This window comes from Drosophila biarmipes, chromosome 3R, assembly GCF_025231255.1.
Source record: "Drosophila biarmipes strain raj3 chromosome 3R, RU_DBia_V1.1, whole genome shotgun sequence".
NCBI lineage: Eukaryota > Metazoa > Arthropoda > Insecta > Diptera > Drosophilidae > Drosophila > Drosophila biarmipes.
Genome location: NC_066616.1, coordinates 8,617,204 through 8,639,674, shown reverse-complemented (window position 1 = coordinate 8,639,674; position 22,471 = coordinate 8,617,204). Strand labels below are relative to the sequence as shown.

General features: G+C 43.3%; 2 protein-coding genes and 1 long non-coding RNA gene across 3 annotated transcripts in view; 1 reads left to right on the top strand and 2 right to left on the bottom strand.

Annotated features, from left to right (window-relative positions):
• Positions 1-22,471, bottom strand: part of LOC108031673 (serine-rich adhesin for platelets) — a 38,024-nt gene that overhangs the window by 10,400 nt on the left and 5,153 nt on the right. The window contains exon 2 of the mRNA XM_017105313.3: positions 10,602-10,661. The gene's annotated coding sequence lies outside the window, so the exon portion shown is untranslated. The remainder of the gene's footprint in view (positions 1-10,601; positions 10,662-22,471) is intronic.
• LOC108030956 (uncharacterized) lies at positions 6,256-6,840 on the bottom strand. Its single transcript, XM_017104156.1, has one exon. The coding sequence runs from the start codon at positions 6,838-6,840 to the stop codon at positions 6,256-6,258; it is 585 nt and encodes a 194-aa protein (XP_016959645.1).
• LOC127011635 (uncharacterized) lies at positions 18,972-19,880 on the top strand. The gene is made up of 2 exons (XR_007764790.1): positions 18,972-19,351; positions 19,408-19,880. It is a non-coding gene; the product is annotated as an uncharacterized LOC127011635 (long non-coding RNA).

The following is a 22,471-nucleotide window of genomic DNA, read 5'->3' as shown; positions in this document are numbered from 1 at the left end:
TTTTACTACGTTTTATAGCAGTGCAGCTAAGGCGCCCAATTGGGAGTGTTGCTGGCGTTTTAGCGATGTTGCTGCCGTCGCGGCGACAACACCCACAGCGGCAACAATGAAGATGACAACACAACGGCTTTGGCCTGTTTTGGTTTGTTTTGGCCAACATTTATCAACGCCAGCGCCAAGGAAAGTTGACCCATTGTTAAATGTGGCCGGCGTGCTCGACTTCTGTTGCCGGCACGCTTGATTTCTGCATCGGATGCCAGAGCTACCATAGTTTACTGGATCTGCAGTTTTGGGTCAGCATTTTGACTTGACGTTAATATGCATAAATCTCGGCTCTCTGTGCAATGCGGTCCCAAAAACAATTGGCATCAAATGAAGATGAGGGGGGTTGAGGGAAGTTTGGCTGGGCAAATTGCATAACTGTGCGGGCTAAATGCTGCTGCTGTATTTTTTTTACAATTTTTTTCTTTTTCTGCCCGCATTGTTACCCATAAATTTTAGCCTCCGCTCGCGGTTTTCGTTACCGTTTGTTTTTCTGTCTATTTCTGCCACGGTTTTTTTGTTTGTTAATTGTTTGCATTTTTTCTTTCACTCATTTGCATTCGGTTGCGGAATCGATTGGCCATTTATTTATGGCCACACACAAACTCAGCGAACACAAAATCAGGCAAGAGGCGATGAGAGTTGTGCCCATTCTCATGGAAAGCAAGTGGATCGCTGGATTCGATATATCATATCATATGTGTGTGTTAGCGGGCAAAAAAGTGAAATAGCCGGCATTTGGAAAACTGTCAAAGGCTGCAAAGAAATGCAGAAAATTCACAACAAATTGTGGGGCCCATTTGACCATATAAAAGCTGGTTGGCCAAGACCAGCCGCCAATTCCGAGCGAAATGAAGATGGTGTGGCAGCACCAGCAGCAGCCACTCGAAATGGAATGCAGCAGCAACATCATCGAGACAAGATCTTTAAGCTATTTTTCACGTTTGGCGGCAGGAATGCTGTTTCTGTATGCCCGCCCCGGCAAGCTTGTTGGCCAGAAAAGAGATATCAGGCAAAGGCAAAAGTGTTACACAAATAAATCTACATAAATTTCAGGCCAGCGCTAAACTCTCGACCAAAAAGGCTAATTTATGCTTGGCCAGGACGTCAGCTTGTTAGTTGGCCAAGTTTGCCTTCTAAGGCGAGTTTATCATGGATCACCTGGACTGGCATTTCGACAGGATTTGGATTCGGATTTGGATGTGGATGTGGAGATTTCAGGAGGTGGGGAGAACTGTCCGTGGGCGTTACAAACTAATCGATGTGCCGTCTGATCTGGATTTGCATTTTGCATACACACTGCCGGCCAATTGGACACTCACGAAAATGCCCGTTAACGAAACCCGTTCCCCCATTTCGTTCCGCCGGCCGTGGGGCAGGTAACCCATTTCGATATTTTGCATTCTGGCGTTCTGGCGTATTTGCCTTAATCTGATCGGGCAAAACAGTTAGCTTGACCGCAGTCCGGCCGTCCAATCGAGGCCAACAGGTTTCTCGGCCCCAAGCAGGAGTGTTTTGCAGGCTATTCCTGGCCAAAAACAACACCTCCTAGTCTTTGTTTGGGTTAGCTGCCGTCTTTTATTATTTTGGCCAAGAGCCCCGGCCAGGAAAGTGGGTTAAAATCGCTTGAATCAGCCCCCAACCGCAGAGCGAAAATTTCCAGAACCGAATTTTAATTTAATCACCACCGAGTGTTGATTCCCATTAAAGTTGAAGCGAACAAAAAAAAACAGGAAAGCAAAAAGCGCAAAAGCACGAAATTGAAACGAAATGAAGCGCGAGATGAGAAGAGGTTAGCGGAGATGAAGATACTATATTCACTGATAGAAAGTGGAAATTCCAAAAATTGCATATTCAATTTAAATATTTTTAGCTCTCTTTCACCCCTTCCAGTTATACTACCTTTTAAATATTAAATATTGTTATGTATCGTATTTTATATATATAATATAAAATACACTTTTAAGACGAAAGACGTTGAAGTGATTAACATTGTATCTACGTATTTCTACGTTGATTAAAATATCTATTAAGCATTGCTTAAATTCAAATGTGTAATGAGGAACTTCGTGTAAATATGCTGATATTTTGTACTTTTCAATTTTGTGCCGTGTAGAGTTCCATCTGAAAATCGGGATGGGCCGCATTCGGGAGCTTTGTCCCACATTTGCACGTGAGATTTATGCGTGGCCGTGTTGTTGGGGATTGGCCCCTTCTGGTGTTTATTTATACATTTATCGTTATGTATACGCACGTATTAATGGATCTATACGCACACGGCAGCCGTATCCGTATCCACATCCACATCCACCTGTGTTGTGCTCGCTCCGCTCGAGATTATGCAAAGCAGCGGAGGAAGAATGCTCTCCGCCTTGTTTACACTGGCTAAGTTATGCAGAGGCACTCGGCGAAGTTTTTGGCCAAAAGAATTCTGGGCTGGGTTGGGCCTCTGCTTTTGAGCTCCAGCAACGGATGTGGTGGGCGATCCGCCATTAGCCAAATGTCAACTATTTGCTCTCGGCCCGATCTGTTGCCTTCTAAGGCAAACTGCCAATTAGGCGCCGGGCAAAGACTTGAAAATCTGAATCTCCAAGCCGCCATAATCGCATGGCTTTAAAGTTCAAAGTTCAAGTTCAAGCGTGTGGCCTGAATTTTGCATTTTGCTGCATTGTTCTCCCCTGCTTTAGGCCTAATTACACTTTCAAATTTAATCAGCAGCTTATTGAGAGCTCTCCATGTGTGGGAAACCCAAACATTGTTGGGTGAGAAAAAATAATCCAATTGAAACTAAAACTTCACACTGGAAGTAAAAATGATATACTAAAATGTATCCCCCAAGAGCTATTTGTGTTAAACTACTTCAAATGAACTTTTAAAAGGTTACATTATTGTATTATTTAGTTTGCATATTAATAGGAAATCAAATAAGTTTATTAAAAGAGTTGAAATTAATGTAATGTTTACAACATTCTTATGTGGGGCTAACATTTAATCTTATTACCTTATTGAGTGCTCTTAATGAACAAAAATTAGAAATATATTATTTCACGATTTCACATCTCTACAATGATTTCAAAAAACAAAATAATGTTTTTCGGCTTTGTGTATAGCATATTTCACAAAGTGAAATAGATTTCGGTGTCTTTTTTGTCTGTTCAATTTCAGTTGTCAATGCCAACCCGAAGTCAAATACCAATGATATATGCCAAAAATTAACGCGTTTCCCTGTTCACACGCTCAGCCGAACACAAAATTTGACTGGGAGATTGTTTAATTAAAGCCAAGTCAAAGCTGCCATTAGCTTGGCCGTAGTTGTTGCTGCCGCTGCTGTGCCTGTCGAGAATTTTGCCGGATGTTGGTGCAGGCAGCAGGGCAATTTTGTCAACAGGTAATACAACAAACTTGTGCGACCACAATAATGACAACAAAAAGGCAGCAGCAGCAACACCGCAGCAACATCCAGCACAGCAGCAATTAAGTTGTGAAGAAGTTGTTTGTTGTTTGCAGAGGGGAGTGGAAATTACTGAAGTGCCCCCGGCCGTTTGAAGCCTTTTAAGCATAAACACAGATGATGACTACCTGCTTTGGGAAGAAGGCAGCACAGCGTGATTAAGTGGAAAGATTGGATTTGCTAGTTTTCGAAGGAAAAACTGTTAAGGGGCCAGACTTAGTACGACCTAAGTGCCAGAAACCATTTACTTGACCACCCAAGACCCTCACGACATGATTTCTTGATGGCTCGACACATTTTGGGCCAAAAGCTACTTGTTCGCCTGTCAATTATCCTGAGTAACGAGCCCGGCTCACAGCTCCGCGTCTAGCTGTCAATATTGCCAGTCATTCGATAAGTCATTCCATATCATGTCGGGTTAATTGAAGTTGCCGTACTTGCTAAGCCGCCGAAACCGATGGGCCACAAGGGCCCCAGGCATTAGCCCGAGTTTGGGTTATTTTTAGCAGCCGGAGCAGCAGTTGATTACGGAGAAATGCTTTATGTTCATTTTCGCCAAGGATACGAATATTCCAGGAAAGTGCGGGGCAGGAGCTGCGGGCTGCCTTAATCAAGCAAAGCCTGTAAATTTATGCCTGCGAGCGCACCCACATCTCTTCCTGCCCTTTGGCATATTGCACAAAATACAATACGTATAGTGGGGGAAGAGGTCGGTTGGGGGCCCAAAGGAACGTGCATATAATTCAAGGTTAAGTTCCCATGTCGTCTTCGTTTTCATTTGCTGTTGCGTGACGCAGACAAAGAGTCAGAAAATACAAAGTGAAGAGAAAAGATGAAAGGAAGCTGAGGAAGGCCCTGGCAGCGTGGCAGCAGCAACAGCAACAGCAGCACAAATTGCAGCAGCAACATCAGCTGCAACAACAGCAACAGCAGCACAAGACAGTGCAAATTAATAAATGAAAACGCATCCATTGATGCAACTGGTGCCGGGCTAACGGATACAGTGGACCTTCCCTAAATTCTAAATAACTTAAGGTTGTTAACGTTAAAGTAATGCAGTTTAAGACACCAAAAACAGAATTTGAAAAAACTTTTCCTTCATACATTCTTTTCCTTAAAAGAAATAAAAAAGAACAAATATTTTTGCTCACTAATAATGTATACGGTACTTATTAAACTTTTTATTTATGTGTTGGAGAAATTTAATTTTTTTTAATGAGTAATTTCGAGTTCATAAGACTCGTAATTTTAATGCAAATTGTTTTTTGGCGTCGTTTTTAAATATTATCTTGGAATATAAAAATAAAATCAACAAGTAAAAAAGTATTAGAATATATAAAAATATTTTTTCCGAGCTTGAAATATCTCGAACCTATCCTTATTCTTTTCTCGGTTGCCATAGGAAGTTCCACTGTAGTCTCTTCAGTGCGCCACAGCCTGTTGCTGCTGTCTTGTTGATTTTCCTACCAGCACGCACATGTGTGCCGCAACATTTTACTTAATTAAAAAAAGAAGGAACCTGCCCACCCCTGGGACCCCGTAGGATCCCCAGCTTTACCCTCCTGCAACAGAATGTGTCGCTTGCTAAAAACTGGCATCCGATTTCCACTATGTATTTTGTTGCAACAGCTGTTGGCGCTGGCACATCGTAACTTCACTTTATGACAAACCCCAGCACACACTCCCTACTTTTGCTTAATTTTTAATAACCCAGCGTTAAACATTTTTACGATCTCCGTCTCCTAATGAATACGAGTGTAGAAAAGAACTTTTCAGCTGGAATTGAATGCCTTTGAGGGACAGCAAATAAAACCTGTTGCGTGGGATAATTTTTGGCGCCACACTCCCCAATTTGTTGGACAATTTGTAAGTGCCAGGCTGTCGGACAGGCACAAATTGCAGTTGCAACTGCAACAGCAAGACAACTTGTAATAGAGCAGTGAGTCATGTTTGTGGGACACACAGCTGCAGATGTTGGTTTTTTGGGGTTTAGCCGCAGGGCGATGACTGCCATCTTATCCGGTTTGGGGCTGAGATCTTGACCAGAACAATAAAAGAGCCCAAAAGCTGGCCAAGAACAATTGCCGCCTCTATGGCTTCCACTACCTGTTTCGCCCTGAGTTTCTCTTTGTGACCACCTTATATTCGAGGTTTGGGAACTACGAATGCCTGTCTGTTTGACTTTTATTGCACAATTAGAATATGAAATACCAAATAAAAGCAAATACAAAACATTCAGCACTTGAGATTGAGTCAGAGCTTGGAAAGACGAGAACAGCCTGGTCATTTGGGTTGAGCAACTGGCAAGGCACATTTCCGATGTCTGCCAGCGGTCTAAAGCAATTGTCTCGGAAAACCAATGGTGAAGGGATGGTTCCGAGAAGGCTGGTCTGTAATTGTATGCCAAAGGTCAACAACTGTATTGGTTTTGCAAAAGTCAAATATGGCAAATGCGCCGAAAACAAACAAAGACCAGACAATGGCACCGTGAAGTATGCGAGTCTATGTATAAGTTTGCATTTACAAATATTGTCGACAATTTCTATCAGAAAAAATGATGAATATAAGCGTAGTTGTAAGAAAATATAAACATTCAATGGAAAAAATTTAATTATATTGTAACAAAGTTGGGAAAAAATGTGTATAAGCGCAACATTTGAGGAACACTGATTTTGCATAGGTAGGTATTTAAATCAGTTTTTAATTACACATGGTCTTGACTAAGAACTATTTATATGTAGAATGCTTCTAGGTAAGTATGTTCAGAGACTGCCCATTTGTTTTAACTCGTCTACTTTGCGTTGAAGTTCGAGTAGCTCCGCCTTGACACGGGCCAAGTGAACCCCTTCCGCAGTAGGAGTGGCCACACGTGCTCTTGGAGGAGCCGGTTTGGATTGGACCATGGCTTGCTGAACTTTGCCGCGGTGCTTGGACGTCAGCTTCTGCAGCTGGGTGATGGCACATTCCCTCTGGGATTGCAAGCGCTCGGTGTCGACCTCCGGATCTCTGGATCGGATTTTCTTCATCAGTTTGGAATCCTCGCGCACAAACACATAATTGACTATGTGAGCATGAGTTCCTGGCTTGATCCGATAAATGGGTTGAGGTCCTCCTGAATTTTGGGCATTGGCAAGGATGTCACCTACGTGGGCCATCTCTCCGCCAACTTTAAAAATGGATGTCGCACCGGTGACCACTGGCTCTGGCACTATGTATGGAGCCTTGACCAGCTGGGCGCTCTTCGCCTTGACTGTATTCAATCCGTAGCAACTTGGGGAGGTGCAAGCCCGCAGAGGAGAGTGATCCGCTCCTGCGATACGCACTATTTTCCCCTGAATTTGCGACATGTTCAATAGACGTTGCAGTTGGAGGGGGCTAATCGTATAAATTTTAAAGGTAAATCTCTTTTTATAAGAATCAATTAATTAAAAACTAAAAGCAGGGCTCCCGTCACAAAACCTAGACAACTTAATAAAATGTCTTATTTGATGTCCAGTGTTGGGAAAGATTAAAAACGACTGTGCTATCGATAGTCAGGGCTGTGAATGCAACTCAGAATTTTTCTGGTGTTGTGAATCGTTAGAAGGGTAAAGAATGTGGAAAACCAGGGCTGTCTAAGTTCATTTTTTTAAATTGCGCTATAATTATACTTACGAATTATGAAATTAAGTTTCTAAAATTGAATGTGAACTGCTATATACATTTTAAGCTGAATAATTTTTTGTGTTTGTATGATGTTTATGCGAAAAGAAATGCTAAATGCACATGCGTTGAAGTATAGTTTTAGTAAAAATGAAAAAAAAACTACCTATCGACCTTGTTTTATACCGTAAGTAGAAATGAAAATGAAATTCTACAGCGATGACATCTTGAGAAATGACACTGTGCAACGCAACAGTGTGATGGCATCTGCATCTGGATATTGGGCACAAATTGCACGCAACGTTTGTCAAACAGAGGTCCGCACACATATTACGTATACGCACTGGTGCAAGGCCGAACAATGGCTCGTGTGCAGTCAAAAGACAAAAGACATGAGACCTACCGAGCCACACGAATGGATGTGCACATGCCACATGAGTGGCAGCTGCAGCAATTGCTCTTGTTGCTGCTGCCGTTGCAAGTTGCTGCTGGCTGGTTGCAAGTTGCAACTGTCGCCGGCTGGCGCGATGGGCAACAAAAGAAAGTCAGTAAACCACTGCGGGGCTGGCCAAGTTCAAAGTTCAATGGATGAGGCGACAAAAGCCAAGAGACGAGCAGCAGCAGCAGCAGCAGCAACATGTTGACAGCGACAAGCAATTAGCCAAGTCAGAGGAAGGGTTTGCATTCGGGTTCAACTGCAGGCCAAAGGCGCGCGAATCAATTTGCATCTGCATCTGCAGTCGCCGCGTTTTGTCTTTGGGCAATGAACCTGCAGCATAAGCACTGCATTAAATAATCATAAATAACCTTTTTGTGCAGTTACCACATACACAGTAGGACTGCCACCGGCAATCGGAGCGCTTTCCTCCTTTTGTTTGACGGTAGAAAGTGCAGCGGACAACACAGGCTCTTGGGAAATTAAATCAATTGAACCGGCTGGGCTGGTGGGCTGGTGGGCTTTGAACTTGGCTTAATTAATCTGTGCAGCCTTTCGAAAGTTTGGTCAGCAGCATTGAATTGAATTGCCAGCCAAACAGGGACACGCCCAGCGGTAAATTATTTGTTTTGTTGTTTGACATTTAATTGGCATTAATTACTGCCGCCTCCCTCTCTGTCGGCCTCATATCTACCTATCTCTCTCCGTTCGGCCAATCATGGCCTCAACTTTCACTGTTTCGCCTACACCAAAATTGGTAACCAAAAGCAGGCAACAGAGGTGGTGTAGTGTGGCCACTGCAATTGACAGTTTCAATTGAAGCATTCGAGCGAGTCTTGGCCAGGCTTATCGCTGCGCTGCCATCCAGGCGGCAGCTTTACCCAAAACCCATTATCAATTTGACAGGCAACAGCCATTAGACAGAAGCAGCCTCCGTTACACATAGAGAAATATTCAATCTTGCAACCAGATAATGTTGATATATGAAAATGAAATAGGTTCTTATTCGCCAAAGCTATATAGTTTCGAAAAAGTTTTAAAGACCATAATTTGAAAAATAAAAAGTGCCATTATAAAAAGTATTCATTCAAGTTTTAAAAATACTTAAGACAGTGTCATATCTTTCGATTGTTAGTTAATTTATGTTATATAATTCATTACCTAAACAAAAACAATTCAAAACATTAAATACAAATTTTAAAATCGCAGATAGTTCGTTAAGTAAGTAAGAGAGTAAGTTATATAACTTAATTCTAGCTTGTTACACTTAAATATTTTATTTAATAAATTAATTACCGAGTCAAATAAAAATCATTAAAAATGACAACCAGATTTATTACAATACTTGAACCACTTAATGTGTAATATGACCGAGTCCCGAGAGACATATGATGAAATCACTTTTGCCACAATCATTGTGCAACGTGTGATACATTCTTCACCCCTTTCAGCACCTCATTATGTTTTAAGAATCTAGCTTGCCACCGGAGCAGCTGATTGGGAGCATTGCATGCCAGCGGCTCATTTACCTCAATTAACATTGGCTGGGCCAACAGTTTAGCACCTAATCGCTTGCTACCCACTGGAAGGCCAGAAGCGCCGGCAGAATAAAGCCAAAATGCGCTCGTTAATTAATAAACAGTTCCGCCACATAAACGACGCCACAAATCAGCGGGCAGCATACATATACTGGGTACCATATGGGCCAGAAGGGAATGGGATTGGGAGTGGGAATGGGACTCTCGACTGGGAGCTTGCCACACACGTGTGCAACATGTCACCTGGGGAGCGGAATGGGATTGTGTGGTGCGACATGCAACATTTACGAGGTTGTGTCGCTGCAAAGATTTCCATTCGAGCTCCCCGAGTGGGAGGCTCCGCGAAAAAAATAAAAACCAAATTCCAGAAAACAAATTCTCCGTCAGTGGGATGGCGGGGCCTGGAGATTGGAGTAGATGGCAGCGATGAGTGCCGGCAACATCAGATAACTAGACAAATTTGTCTTGCTTTGTTTTCGTCTCGACTTGAGTGTAATTTTGTTAGAAATGGAAAGTTTTATTGTCTGCCATCATTCGAAAGCAAATCTCTGAGACTAAACGTTGTTGTCGAATGCAGCCGGCAGCTGCCGCGTCTTCGTTTTCATCTTCTTTTGGCAGCGGGGTTTACTTACAGACTTTTTGTTTCTAACTGGAAAAGTAAATCTGGAAATCTATTCAATTGTGACCGCTGAGTGAATGATGTCCGACCCAAGCAAGCCGAAGCGTCTTCATCAACAATGGAATGGCATTTTTCCACAACTTCTGCTTCTGCCGCTTGATGGCCGAGTTGTACAATAAATTTGGTATGAAATTAGATTTATCTCTGCATTAAATGAATATAGGATATATACGTATGGAAGAAACTCTGCCCCTTCTAGCACAATGGAAAGTTTCTCAAGCCGCGGCCCGAAAACAAAAAAGTTTTCGCGGCGAAAGCGATTTTCTGATTTTTCTGAGTCCCAGGCCAACCGAAGAAGAGTTCGTTGGCACTTGGCATTCGCATAATTTCTGCGTCATTTAACACACATTGCTTCGCTTAATAAGCGGCCAATTAAGGCCGATAATTAAAGACACGGCTGCCAACGATTGCAACACTTCGAACACTCTGGCTGCCGTTTAGGCCGACTGCCATTGTTCGACAGGTTGCCACTTGCCAGTTGGCAGTTGCATTTGCAATCTGCAATTTCCAGCTGGCGTCTGCTCTTCCTGGTCCTCGCAAGCCTGGGACCCGTCGAGGCGGCTCTTCCCAACCCCAACTCGCGCCCCATCCCCATTTCCCAATACCTAGTTTTGCACACCTGACAACACATTGTTAGCCGCCTCGAATTACCCGTGTTGCTCGTGGCCTGGGAGTGCACCTCCAATCGGCATGCCAATTGGCCTGGCAACGAAAGTGTAAATTATGGAAAACATGCCACATACGGCTTACCAAGTTGCGTTTAACGTTACGCATCTTTGCATTCTGTGTGAATTCGACTCGGCATTCCCTTACCTGCTTGCACTTTTTCACCGCTCCCTGGTTTTCTCAGTCTATTGGTTCGGTTCTTACAATCTGCAAAATAAAGTAAAGAAAATAATATATAAGCGTTAAAAAAGAATTTAAAAAAATCATCATCTTTCCTTACTTTCAGGTATTATATATTAATTTATAAAATGTTCATGAAATTTTGCAAATGGTTTTTATAATCCGTGTAATTTATTATACCAAATTTTGATTTATTTATAGAGCCCTGTGTCCGAAAGTCGGGCAATTGGTCAAAAAACATTCAACGTTCGACTGCAGTTCAATGGCCTGTGGGCGCGCATGCAAAATTAGCCAATTTCGTTTGGCGTAACTCAAAATCAGTAATCGAATTACCAAATGCGAAGGCGCCAGTCATACCTTGGCCCCCTGGATCCCCCTTTCTCGGCTTTTGGCCATGCAATGACCCGAATTCAGTGCACGTCGAGCTCATATTTTACGAGCTGCACTGCCAGCACAGCCCACCTTTCCACCTTCCCCCATTCGGGCGCCCAAGACTGTTGGCATTTCGGGGCATTTAATCGCTGGCCAAGTCTCGACTTGAGGACCCCCTCGTAACACCCCCATTGAACACCGTAATCGAGCTGCGAAAGCTACAAAATATTTATTGTCATTCTCTTCGTCTTGGCCAGGTTTGGCTTGTCTTAACTTGGCTTGGTTGGCCTGTCTCGACTTGGCCAGAACAAGTTGCAGCCGGTTTAAAATGCACTTGAGCACTCCGGTTAACCCGAGGTGGCCAGGTTGCGAGGGAGGGGATTACGACGATAAACTGGAGAACTGTTCCATCAAGGTTAACTTGGCCAAGTGGCTGGGCTGGCTTTACGGCGCACTTGTCCGTTCTTTCTCGGGGGATTGGCAGACAGTGGAAATCCAATTCTATTGTCAATTAGCATCGTGTGATAAAAACTGACCGCTGCAAGGTCGCCACTGAGACAGATCAGACCTGAATGCGCGGCCATAAATGTATTAGCATATTAAGCGGGCAAAAAATCCAATTAAAATTGCAAACCAGAGTGAAGTGAGCCAAAGGCTTAAGGGTATTTAGCAGATACTATTTATTTATAGGAACAAGCAGGGGCTTGGTTTTAATAAAATGTGTTTTACTGTTAAGGCACTTTATTAGGATGAATAAATTACCTTTGAAGGAACCTTTGTTATTACATTTTAAAATTAAATTAATAAAATGAACTAATTGACTAAACTACTGTTTTAAACCTAGAAGTAAGAACTATTGCACTATTTTTCACTTTTCAAATGACTACTTCCACTGTGGACTCTAAGCCAATCCTAACCGCACCCCTGGGAGCACTTGCTGTTCTGCTCTGTGCTTGCAGCCATTGAATGCAAATTGCATGTATCGTTAGACTGGCTTATCGATTTCGATTCGAAAGTGGCTTTTAATTAACTTCTCAGCCCCGGAGCAGCTGTCAATGGGCACTGCGCTGATATTCTGAGCGGCCTTAGTGAGAGAAATGCAGGCTAATTAAAGTGAAATTGGCAAATCCACACTTATTCAGATACGTAGAATTTGTGGCTTAGCCCGAAAAGAGTAATTGAAGTCGTCTCCAGAAGGAGGAGGAGGAGAAAATAACACGTAAACTTGGTCTTTTGTTATGCGATTCTGTGGAATTTCCAAGAGTGCTCCAAAAGGTGGAACTGGAGGAGGAGCTGGAGGAGCAGCTGGAGCGGAAGCGGGAGTGATAATAAAGCAGCAGCGAAGGTCATTACTGGAAAAACGGGTTTTTCTAGCCAACCTCCACAGTTGGCTCTGCAGCACGAAGAAGTGAGTGAGCATTTAGCATTAAAATACCGTTGGGATTATGGCGTTTGAATATGCATGGGCGAAGCGACTCCTCGGTTCCCCTTCCTACCAACCCCTTTACAGCTGTCCCAGCCCAACAACAAGTTCGCCTTAATAGACAACGCGCTAAATGCCGCCAGTTTTTCAACTGCAGCTCCAGTTGCTCCGGCTGCAGCAGTTGCATCTGCATAAATTATGCACCCAGAGCCATTTGCAAATTGTCATTCATCGCTGGGACACCGACTACTGGCGACATCTCCGCCGATGAGGAGATGACGAAACGGCGGAGAGATGGGATTGCGAATGACATGGCTTTATGCCCACGCCGGGTTAACGCCTTGTTCGCAGATCTGGTTGCTAGTGGTCGAGGGAGATGGTGGCGCTGATGCCATTAGAGGTCACTTGGCGGGTGGCGAAACGAGTTTTAGATTAGATTAGGGCACAAATTGTAAGTATAACTGAGCTTTCTTTTTGCAGGAACCAAATCACATTCTATAGCTGCAAGTCTAGCTTTTGATTTGACCAAAGTCTGCAGTAACTGAATAGAGATATATTTTCATCAACCATTGTTGTCTTCATTGCCGAAATGATTTTTATAGGTCGTAAATGGACCTAAAGTATCCGACAGATACTTAGGATTTACTACAGTTCCTTAACAACTTTCTTATGGCTTAAAAAGTTTGTTGGCGAACAGCTGTTGAAATTGTTATGAATATTACTTTTTGCAAGCCACGAGTCTTACATATCTCAGAAATGATTCGGCAGAAAATCAATATTTAAACGCAGCTGCTATGAACTTGAACTTCTGTTTTTCTGTTCGCCGAAAATGCTCATCATATTAGTAAAAGGCTTTTATGAATGAGTTGTAAAAAGATTTTGGGCGGGGTCAGCTACTAAAGATCTGGTTATTAAATTCCCAGTATTGAACGGTTTTTGGTAGAACCATGGCATTCCTGCATTCTAAGCGCTCACTAAACCAAACATTTTACATAAGTCACAGAGTCGGCAACCGAATCTGGCCGGCTTTTATTTGGCTATAACTGTAAGTGTCATCAGAAAGCGGTTAACCGGTTCCAAAAGCCACTCGACAGGCCATCTCCAGCAGCCAGGGGCTTAGTTCCAGGGGAATCCTAGTCTCGGTCAACGATTGGGGGGAACTTTATCTCGAATGATTGTCTGGCCTGGGGAATGCGCTCTGAAGACTCCACATAAGCTGTGTGCCCCATAATCAGCCGCTTATGACACCTTTTTTCCTGCCACTTTTCGGCATCCAAACCCGTTTCCGTTCTCTTCTAACCGTTAAGTGACCAGAGAGCCCCAATGCAATTCAAATGCAGATGAGTGCGCGGCTATCTCCATCTTTCTCCCGGCTGCAACTTCAACTGCAACTGCAACTTTCTACGGCCCGCAGTTTCGAGTGGCATGGTGGAGTGCAATCGAACGCTTCAATGGAGCAGAAAACTTTTGGTGGCATCTCACTCCGTTCGCTCGGATGTCGCAAATGAAGTTGAAGTCAATTTACTCAAGCATTGACATTGCAGTAGCAGCAGCCTCGGAGTTTCCAGTTGAGTGGCAAGCTGAGCATGCAAATTGCCGCACTCGCAGGGGCCGGAGCCCCAGGGATTTCGGCCGGGCCAATAACCAGTGCAATTTTTCTGGCCGTATTTAATTGCCGCTTTAGCCGCACAATTAATTTGTCAAAAAACCAAATACAAAGTAAAATGGTGGCAAGTCTCTTGACTCAGGGGGAGGGTAATCTGTCAAGGCATCGTGGCAGGTGGCGCAACTTTCACCTTGACCGGTTGGCCAAAATCCGAGCCAGAGCCAGCTGAAATTGCAGTGCGGCCAAAGTCTAAGCCAGGTTATCATCATTAAGTTCGGCACATTTAATTAGACATTTTGCAGATGCCTCGCTCTTATTCAGCCGGAGAATCCGAACCGGATCCAAACAAAGAACTTCCCTTCACTGCCCATCACTCACGCAGCGCTTTGTACGTTATTTTCGTATTTCTATTTCTATTTTTTTGGTAATTTGCATTTCTAAGCTTGGCAAATTGAACAAAGACAACTGCGAAAAAGGCATTGAAAAGGTTTGCGCATTTTTGTGCGCTGTTAATTAGCCACGAGCAGCGTAATGCGCATAAAGGCCATTAAGAGATATTCACCGGTATGCATATCGGAGTATAGGAACGTAAAACTGTGTAGAAAGGGGATCTGAGAATGCTGTGCGGTTGTAAACAAAAGAAGTAAGCCACTGAGTGATTGATCGAAGGTTGAATGACCCCAGAAAGTCCGATCCAAGACGATCCGAGATCGGCTCGAGTCGACCTAAACTGAGCCGCGAAGCGAAAGAGCATAATTATGAGCTTATAAATAAAATAGAACTACACGCCGAAGGCAGAACCTAATTAACAGGCACGTGTGAGCTGGTGTGTGTGAGAGCTGTATCTTCAGATACTATATCTATGACGCGCACCGTGCGTGCCCCGTGGAAATCGCTCATACGCCGCTACTCAATTAAAGTCGGAAAGCAAAAGTACCGAAATATTTCAGTTTCGCTGACCAGCCAGGCATGTCGCGAAACAAAAGGGGCAGATAAAGATACAAACCGTATTTCTTGAGCATTCAAAATAGCCTCGGCCGCGGTCAAGGGTTAGCTTTCTTCTTTCACATATCTTTATGACAATCCCTAGTTGTTATGGTCGTTTCAGGGGGAGTGCGGTCATAAATCTCATGATCATGCAGCACGTGTGTGCATCCTCTACAGGCACTTAAAGAAAATGTTTGTTACAAGTTAGAAATTATTGCATTTTAGGAGGCTTTTATCGGTAGTTGTAAGTATTCTTTTTTAATATTTCCAAAAAGTTTCTGTATGTCAGGAATTTTTTTTAAGTAAATGTAATGATTTTTATGTATATCGTTCTGAAAAAGTTCCTGTATGATAGAGTCTATTAAATAATTAAAATTTGAAAGTCCGATAAGCCTATATTAACTTACACATTTCAAATGTCACTTACATAGATTTAAATCAGAACCAAGCTGGACTTTCTTTTTACTTTCTTTAATTTTTATAAAAACAGTATTAACCGTTCAAAGTTTTTAATTTTTTCAGTGCCCTTAGATCGAATCAAAGCGCTTTCGGTGAGTGAGAACTGGGCCTGGGGGAAATGCATTTCCATCGCCACCGGTGGTTGTGGGGGGAACACAATGGCGGGCTGATGATCGCTCCTCATTTATGAGCTTCCTAAACTACGAAAACAGCGGCGGAGAGCGCTTGAGCTGCGCTGCATTTCACATATATAATTAGACATATATCGCTGGCGGGGACTGTGCGTACCCCTAGTGGCTATTATTAGGCCCTCGGCCCCATCCCGCAGCCTTAAGTGATCAGTTCCGCTTGCGTTGGATATCCCTCTTCCTATTCCAGATATTCCCCATGCATTTTTACATCTCTGCATGCACGTAGTATACTCCAGCCAGAGTGCAGCCCGCCATAAAATGGGAGACAATTGTCTAATAAAAAGCCGCTTGTGTGCATCTTTTCTGCTCGTTTGTGAGGACGGCACGATGTCACCTTGTGCGGCGCATTATGCAATCCACGTAATTGTAATTGACAGCATCCTGCAGATTTCCTTCTCGCCATGCATAAGTGATAACGTTTCGATTAGCAGCCAGCTCGAGTCTAGCTGAATAACAAGTCTATCCAGATTCATCTGGGGTCTGTCATTCACAAACTCTGTTCTTTAGCATGCAACAAATTTTCTTCTATTTGTTTGTGCATTGCTTAAGTATGAGATCTTATTTGCTAAAAATGTTACAGTTTGGGCCATTTGTCGTTTGATTATTTGTATCTAGGGTACACCAATTCCCCTTCTTCACCTTAGTCAGCTGAAAGAACATAAAGATATGTGTTGCTTTCTAAGTAATTACACTGACATAAAGCAATATCATCTTAAGTCAGTATAGAGAGATGTATTATTTTATTTTGTAAAGAGAAATGTATCTAAAGTGGTTATGTTACCGGAATAATATCTATGTTATTAAGTATATAAAATCCATTTATATTTTTTAAAAATCCTATCTCAAAGGTTGTATTAAAGGAGGATTGTTAGAAAAGTTCAGAAGAAAAGACAACCCACTTCTTGAAAAGCCCATACACCCTGGATGACTCTAACTGGCAGGGATGTTATGATATAATCGTGTGGTCTTCAGCTCCCTGTCCCACCTGGATTGTCCATTTTTGGCCCATGGCTCAAGAGGGGCTTTCATTGCCAGTGTTTCTGCAATGTTTACCTATTAGCACTTAACATTGACCCAGCATGCGCTTTAACATTGACTTAACAGCGCCCACGCTGCCGTCTCCCTCTCCGCGGATGGGACGGCCTTAGCCTTCGTTGTAATTGTCCAAAGTAAATAAGCCAGCAAACAAAGCCACATTCAAACCAAATTTTGAATATTAAATGTTGGCCAACGGCAACATGAAGCATTGACCATTTTTTTTCTATTTTTTTCGCCGGCCACTGAGGTTAATGGGCCCCCGGCATGATAGCTCTCAAATATCTGTGCCGTGTTTTTGTCGTTTTCGGTTTCGGTTTCGGTTCTCCAGTAGCCAGTGTTTTTGGAGTAGTTGTGGCAGTTGGTAGCACACATTTGATTGCACCTTTATCTCTGGCCACCTCTTTGACCTCGTCGCATTGCAAAATGTTCCGTTTCTTTTAATTTCAGTGCCTGCTTTTTTCCCCGCTTGGCTTTTCTCGGCCTCTTGGGTAGCCGGCAACTTGTTGCCTCTTGGCCGTGTTTTTTGCTGCTGTTCGATAGCTGTACAAACCGGTCAAGAGCCGGGGCATGAAACGCTTCGCTTCGGCAGGGAGCATGGTGAAAAAGGCGCACAAAAGCCGTTGTTCAGAGGGGCGATAATAAAGTCCCGTCCCAGTCAAATGCAAAAAGAAGCTGAAAAAATCGCTTAGCCTAAACTCTCGGTGTGTTCGGTCATTGGCTGATCGTCATAATGCTAACGATCTTCATCATAGATCGGTTGAACGCCAAGCATATGCCTTATGCATATTCATGATGGGGATATTGTGAAATTCCACAAATGACCTCTAGATGGCTGCCAAAAGCCTTCCCCTTGATAATGCCCACCATTGTTTATTTTTTTTCGCTTTTCCGACTTGCACATGGTGCATATGTGCGTTGCCTTGGGCTTGAAAATGGGAAAATATTTTGATTGTACGGCCTTTTGCATGTGGAAAACAAACGCCTCGAACTGCACGCATGCATGCCAGCCCAATCAATCGAGAGCATCCGACCACTGAGAAAATATTGGGGGAGATATGTTTTTATCAGCTTGAGAAGAACATTTTGTATACTTAATGGATCTTGACTTAAAGGTAATGATTCTATGAGTCCCATATAAATACCATTTGAGATACCTTATACAAAAACGGGGAACTCTAATTTTCCAGTATTTTAAAACCAAGTTTTTACTTATGGAGAATGATGAGGATAAGTACCATAAAATTACCATTTATGATACCTCTTTAAATTAAAGATTTAGTAAGTAAAAGTATTATATAATATACCTTCTTATAGAAATATAGTTTATAGAAAGGCAAACGTATAAAGCAAAACCTAAACGTTGATGCCAATCCTGATAGATTATATAATTTTACTTAATACACCAGTTTTTTCCCGTGTAAAACTGAGGAATCAAGGGAAGCTCCAAGTGCATAATTGCAGTCGATGCCCTGGACGGCAGCTCCTCCGAAGGGCCAAATGCATTAAGTGCGGTAAACGAGGCAGGGCAGAAAAAAGATGATGATGCTAATGGCGAGCCTGGGTCGCATTCCCCGCAGTGGCAATTGAAAACACTCAAGTGCCGCCGACTCCCTGGATGATCCCCTCCTGCCACTCCCATTCCCATTCCGGGTCCCATTCCGTGGCAACTCAATCCAGAAGCCGTCGTCATCGAGGACGCTCATCTGGAGGCGAGGTGGCAGCGGGACCAAATCATGGTTTTCTCGATGCAATCTGGCGCTTACAGCTGCAAGAGTTGTCACAGTCACTCAATCGGGGACTGAGTTTGCATCGGCTAGCCAGTGATGTGGGTCTATGGGTCTAATGGATGGCTGTTGTCATAATAATGAGCAGGAAGTTGGAAGAAAAGCACCCAAATCGGCTTATGTCGGGCGTTATGCGAGCAACAACAACAGAGAGTGACTGAAGAGCTGCTCACACACTAAGCCCAAATCGAGATTCATGAATGCAGTATCTTTGAGATACTTTTGGTGCGTTAATTAAAACTCGGGCGGGCGTTTTTCCAACCCATACATCACTTGCATAATTTCCAGTTGTCGCTCTCAACCACCAAAAGCCACTAATTGCAACAAATCGAATTTGATTGCTTAAATGCTGCAAATTAGCCACACCAAAACGTATTCGTTATAAAACGGTTACACTTTTAATTCGATTAGCTAATTACAAAATATTTGATGGAAATTTTCGTTTCGACACAGGCAAACATAGTTGTTAAGATTTTTAGAGCCCAAACGGAAGCAAAAGTGGGCGGATTTTCATCAACTATTTTTCACAACATTGAGGAAGTCTCTCTGGAAATTGTGAAGTTTTCCTTCCTTAGCGCGAGGCCTGGACAAACAAACAAGTTTTCAATATTTAATTGCACAACTTTTTTAATTGTGCCTAATTGTTGGGTAAACAAAAGTGAGCAACAGGCTGACCCAATGTGTTTGGGCGTTGCATTTGGCCATGTTTTACCGCGTTGGCAGTGCGAACTGCAAATTGGATAATGGACTTAATAACATGGAGGATAGGGTCCCGGATTTTGGGCTAATGTTACAGTATATTTGAACCAGCTTAAAGTGTAATCAAAAAGTTACGACCCTGACCCCAGCTCGACTGGGTAATTATTTACACCAACTTGGACTGGCATAAATCAACGCATTTTGCACATTTTAGAAATGGAAAATTACTCCATGCTGCCAGGCACTCGTACACACATCCGCACACTTGATTGCAGCGAGAACATGGAAAACATTTCCATGTGCCACTTAAAACGACTTTCAAAATGTTTTCACTTGCCACAATGAGCGCACACCCACTTGCACTGCGAGAAATATCGTAGCCCAATGGAATGAAAGAGGTAGAAGAACGTGGTAAGGGTTTTGATAAAGGGTGTAATGTTCATGGGCCCTATTTTACATGGTAAAACAAAGTTGTTTCGATTTCCTGTCCTACAGAATCTTTTTAAACTGAATTTCAAAAAAAAAGTTCAATCCGTTATATATCAATTAATTTTTGAAATACCAAAAAACATATATTTTTTTATTTTTTAGCTCAATATTTTACTATAAATGTAAATATCGCCGTGGATAAGTGGGGAGAAAATATAAATATATTTCAAATAGGTTTATTAATGAATTAAATATTAATTAATTTGTTATTTTACTTAAATGTTTATATGGTAAGGAAAGCTGAATATATTGATGACAGAGATTGGAAGCCAAAATGAACTTTGAAATGACGACCTAGTGTTACAGAAAATTCTTTTCCCTTGCCATACAACTCTTAATTTCTCTGAGTGCAGCCACAGTTGCAACGAGCTGTTAGCGGCCACAAAGCCAAAAAGTTCGCCCGACCAAAGTCCAAATTCCAGGCCAAGAACAGCCCACACCACAGCGACTGCAGGTTTGGCGCAGAAAAAAAGGCGAGCATAGTAGACCAACCGAACGCTCGGTTGAGGAATTATGCCAGGGAAATGCGCCGCACGCCCGGCGATTCATGCCCCAATGCTGCACGTGCCGTCCAGGGACTCGAAGGCATTCACTAAATCACGGATTTGAAGTTCGATTTGGAGTCCAGCGGACGTGACTCTGGAGGATACATAACCAGCCACGATGGACCATAAATCGCCGATCTTCGATCTGGAGCGGCACAATTGCCGCCAATCGAAGCTGTTTTTCTTATTGATTAAGCGCGCTTTTATTGACGTTTGCCGTCCATGTCCATCACTCTCTCCGCGGCGGCTCTCCTTCTTTCTTTTTTGCGAAATCGTGGCCTGCAATTATTAGCCATTACCATGCAGTGCAGTACAGTGCGACATAGAGTCGAACTGCCCAGCACATTCACCAGATACCAGATACCAGATATAGTCGCTTACTCAGCTCTGCCAACCAGCTGGGGAGCCGGAACTGGTCCGACTTCGCCTGCGAATTCAACTTCGATCGGTGGGCCAGGCCATAAACAAGGAAATCTGGCCAGCTATATTGTAAGCCCGCTCTGTGTTGGTGGACCATGGCTCAATGAGCTCGTAATCGGCGGCGGATAATTATGCGAAAGCGTTGCATTGTGTCGGTAGCAAGTGCAACACACATTAACTCAATTAGCGGCAGGCAAGTCGAGTGGCGCCGCCAGGTGGGCGATGAAGCAAGAACCTTAATGGTTAGCTAATAATCAAAGTGATATCGCAGCTGTTTTTGGCCAATTAGCAGACAAACACAGCACGGCAAACGCAAACGGCAAACGCAGGTTGGAAATTCTAACGAAACGGCAAAAAGGCGAAAAACCTGATTGCGTTTAGTCATCGAGCTTGGTGGCGCAAATTATAATGAGCCGCCAAAAGCTGTTGACAACTTGGGGTTTCGTTCGGTTTTATGATTTTTTCTATTCCGCACTCTTTCTGTCGGTTTTTTCTTCGACAGCACGATGAAATCACTCAGACCTCGACCCGACTTGACCACAATTCAAGGCCACAAATACGAGACCAAATGCGATTCGGCAACGGCCACAATTGAAAGTGATTTCTGATGGATTGCTCATCCGGCAGCCTGAAAAGGGGGTTACCAATAACCAATGCAGCCGGAAAGGTTTCCCAAGTGGGCCGGAGATATATGCATTATGCAAGTCCTCCTCGGACAAAGATGCATTCGTACACTCGCAGGGCATTACCACACTCCGGAGTTGCGACCCACTCCATTGACAGCTCATTTTTTATACTTATGACAATCGCCGCTCGCTGGCAGGGTGACCTGACCCACATGGCGTATACTTTTCGGCCATTAGGCGGCAATTAAAGCTGGCCGAGACGAGACTCGGATTGAGACCGTGCTGGGCCCGAGGGGCAGCTTCTGCTGATCGTTAGGGACAGAAGCTAGAAGCGATTTACTGTTCTTCTTGATTGACATGCTTAGCACTCCGGACGGTATCTGTATCTGGTATCTGGTATCTGTATCTGCATCTGCGGTATATAGACAATCCGTGGCCCCAGCAACCTCATTTACAGTTTACGGCGAACGCCGCTCAATAGGCTCTTTGTTGCTGCTGGCTGGCTTTTCTTCCGCTTTCAACGGTTCATAATTGAAATTATAATTCAATTTGCTGCCAACGCCGCGCTGCCGTGGCCACACTTTGCTTTTCAATTATTAGAAAATGTCTGGAGTGAAAGAAGAGCGCGATCGCAGACGCAGATACACCCGATAGATACACATTGCTCATGCGCATGCAGATACATTTGCTGGCAACTTTGTGTGGCGTGCCATATTGCTGCGCATGCGCAAATAAATTTCTTCAATTTGATGAGGATCCTGGCCAGCTATTTCCATTTCATGCCCATAAATATTGTGGGTGAGCGTAGGAGAAAATAACTATGTAAGTGAATGAATAAAAACCAACTGACGTGTTGTCGGCTCGCAATTAAGAACGCTTTCATTTTTCATTTCCCACCTTCCTTCTTTCTCCGCCTTTCCGGCTCGAAATAGTAAATTACTCTTACTGAATATAATTGAATTAACATTAACAGCCAGCCCTGGGACTCCAGCGGCTAATGGAATTCTCCTGTTGATCAATCTCCAAGAGATAGATTTATATTTATTTATTAGCTACTTGAATATCTGCTTAATTGAAATCCCTTTCTGCATCTCGGGAACACTGCTCCCCCGGCCTTTAAAAATAGAAATGGAAAATGGAAAATTCGGAATTAGAAATTAGTTTCTCCGTCTGTTTTCCAGCGGCGTCTTCTGGCACT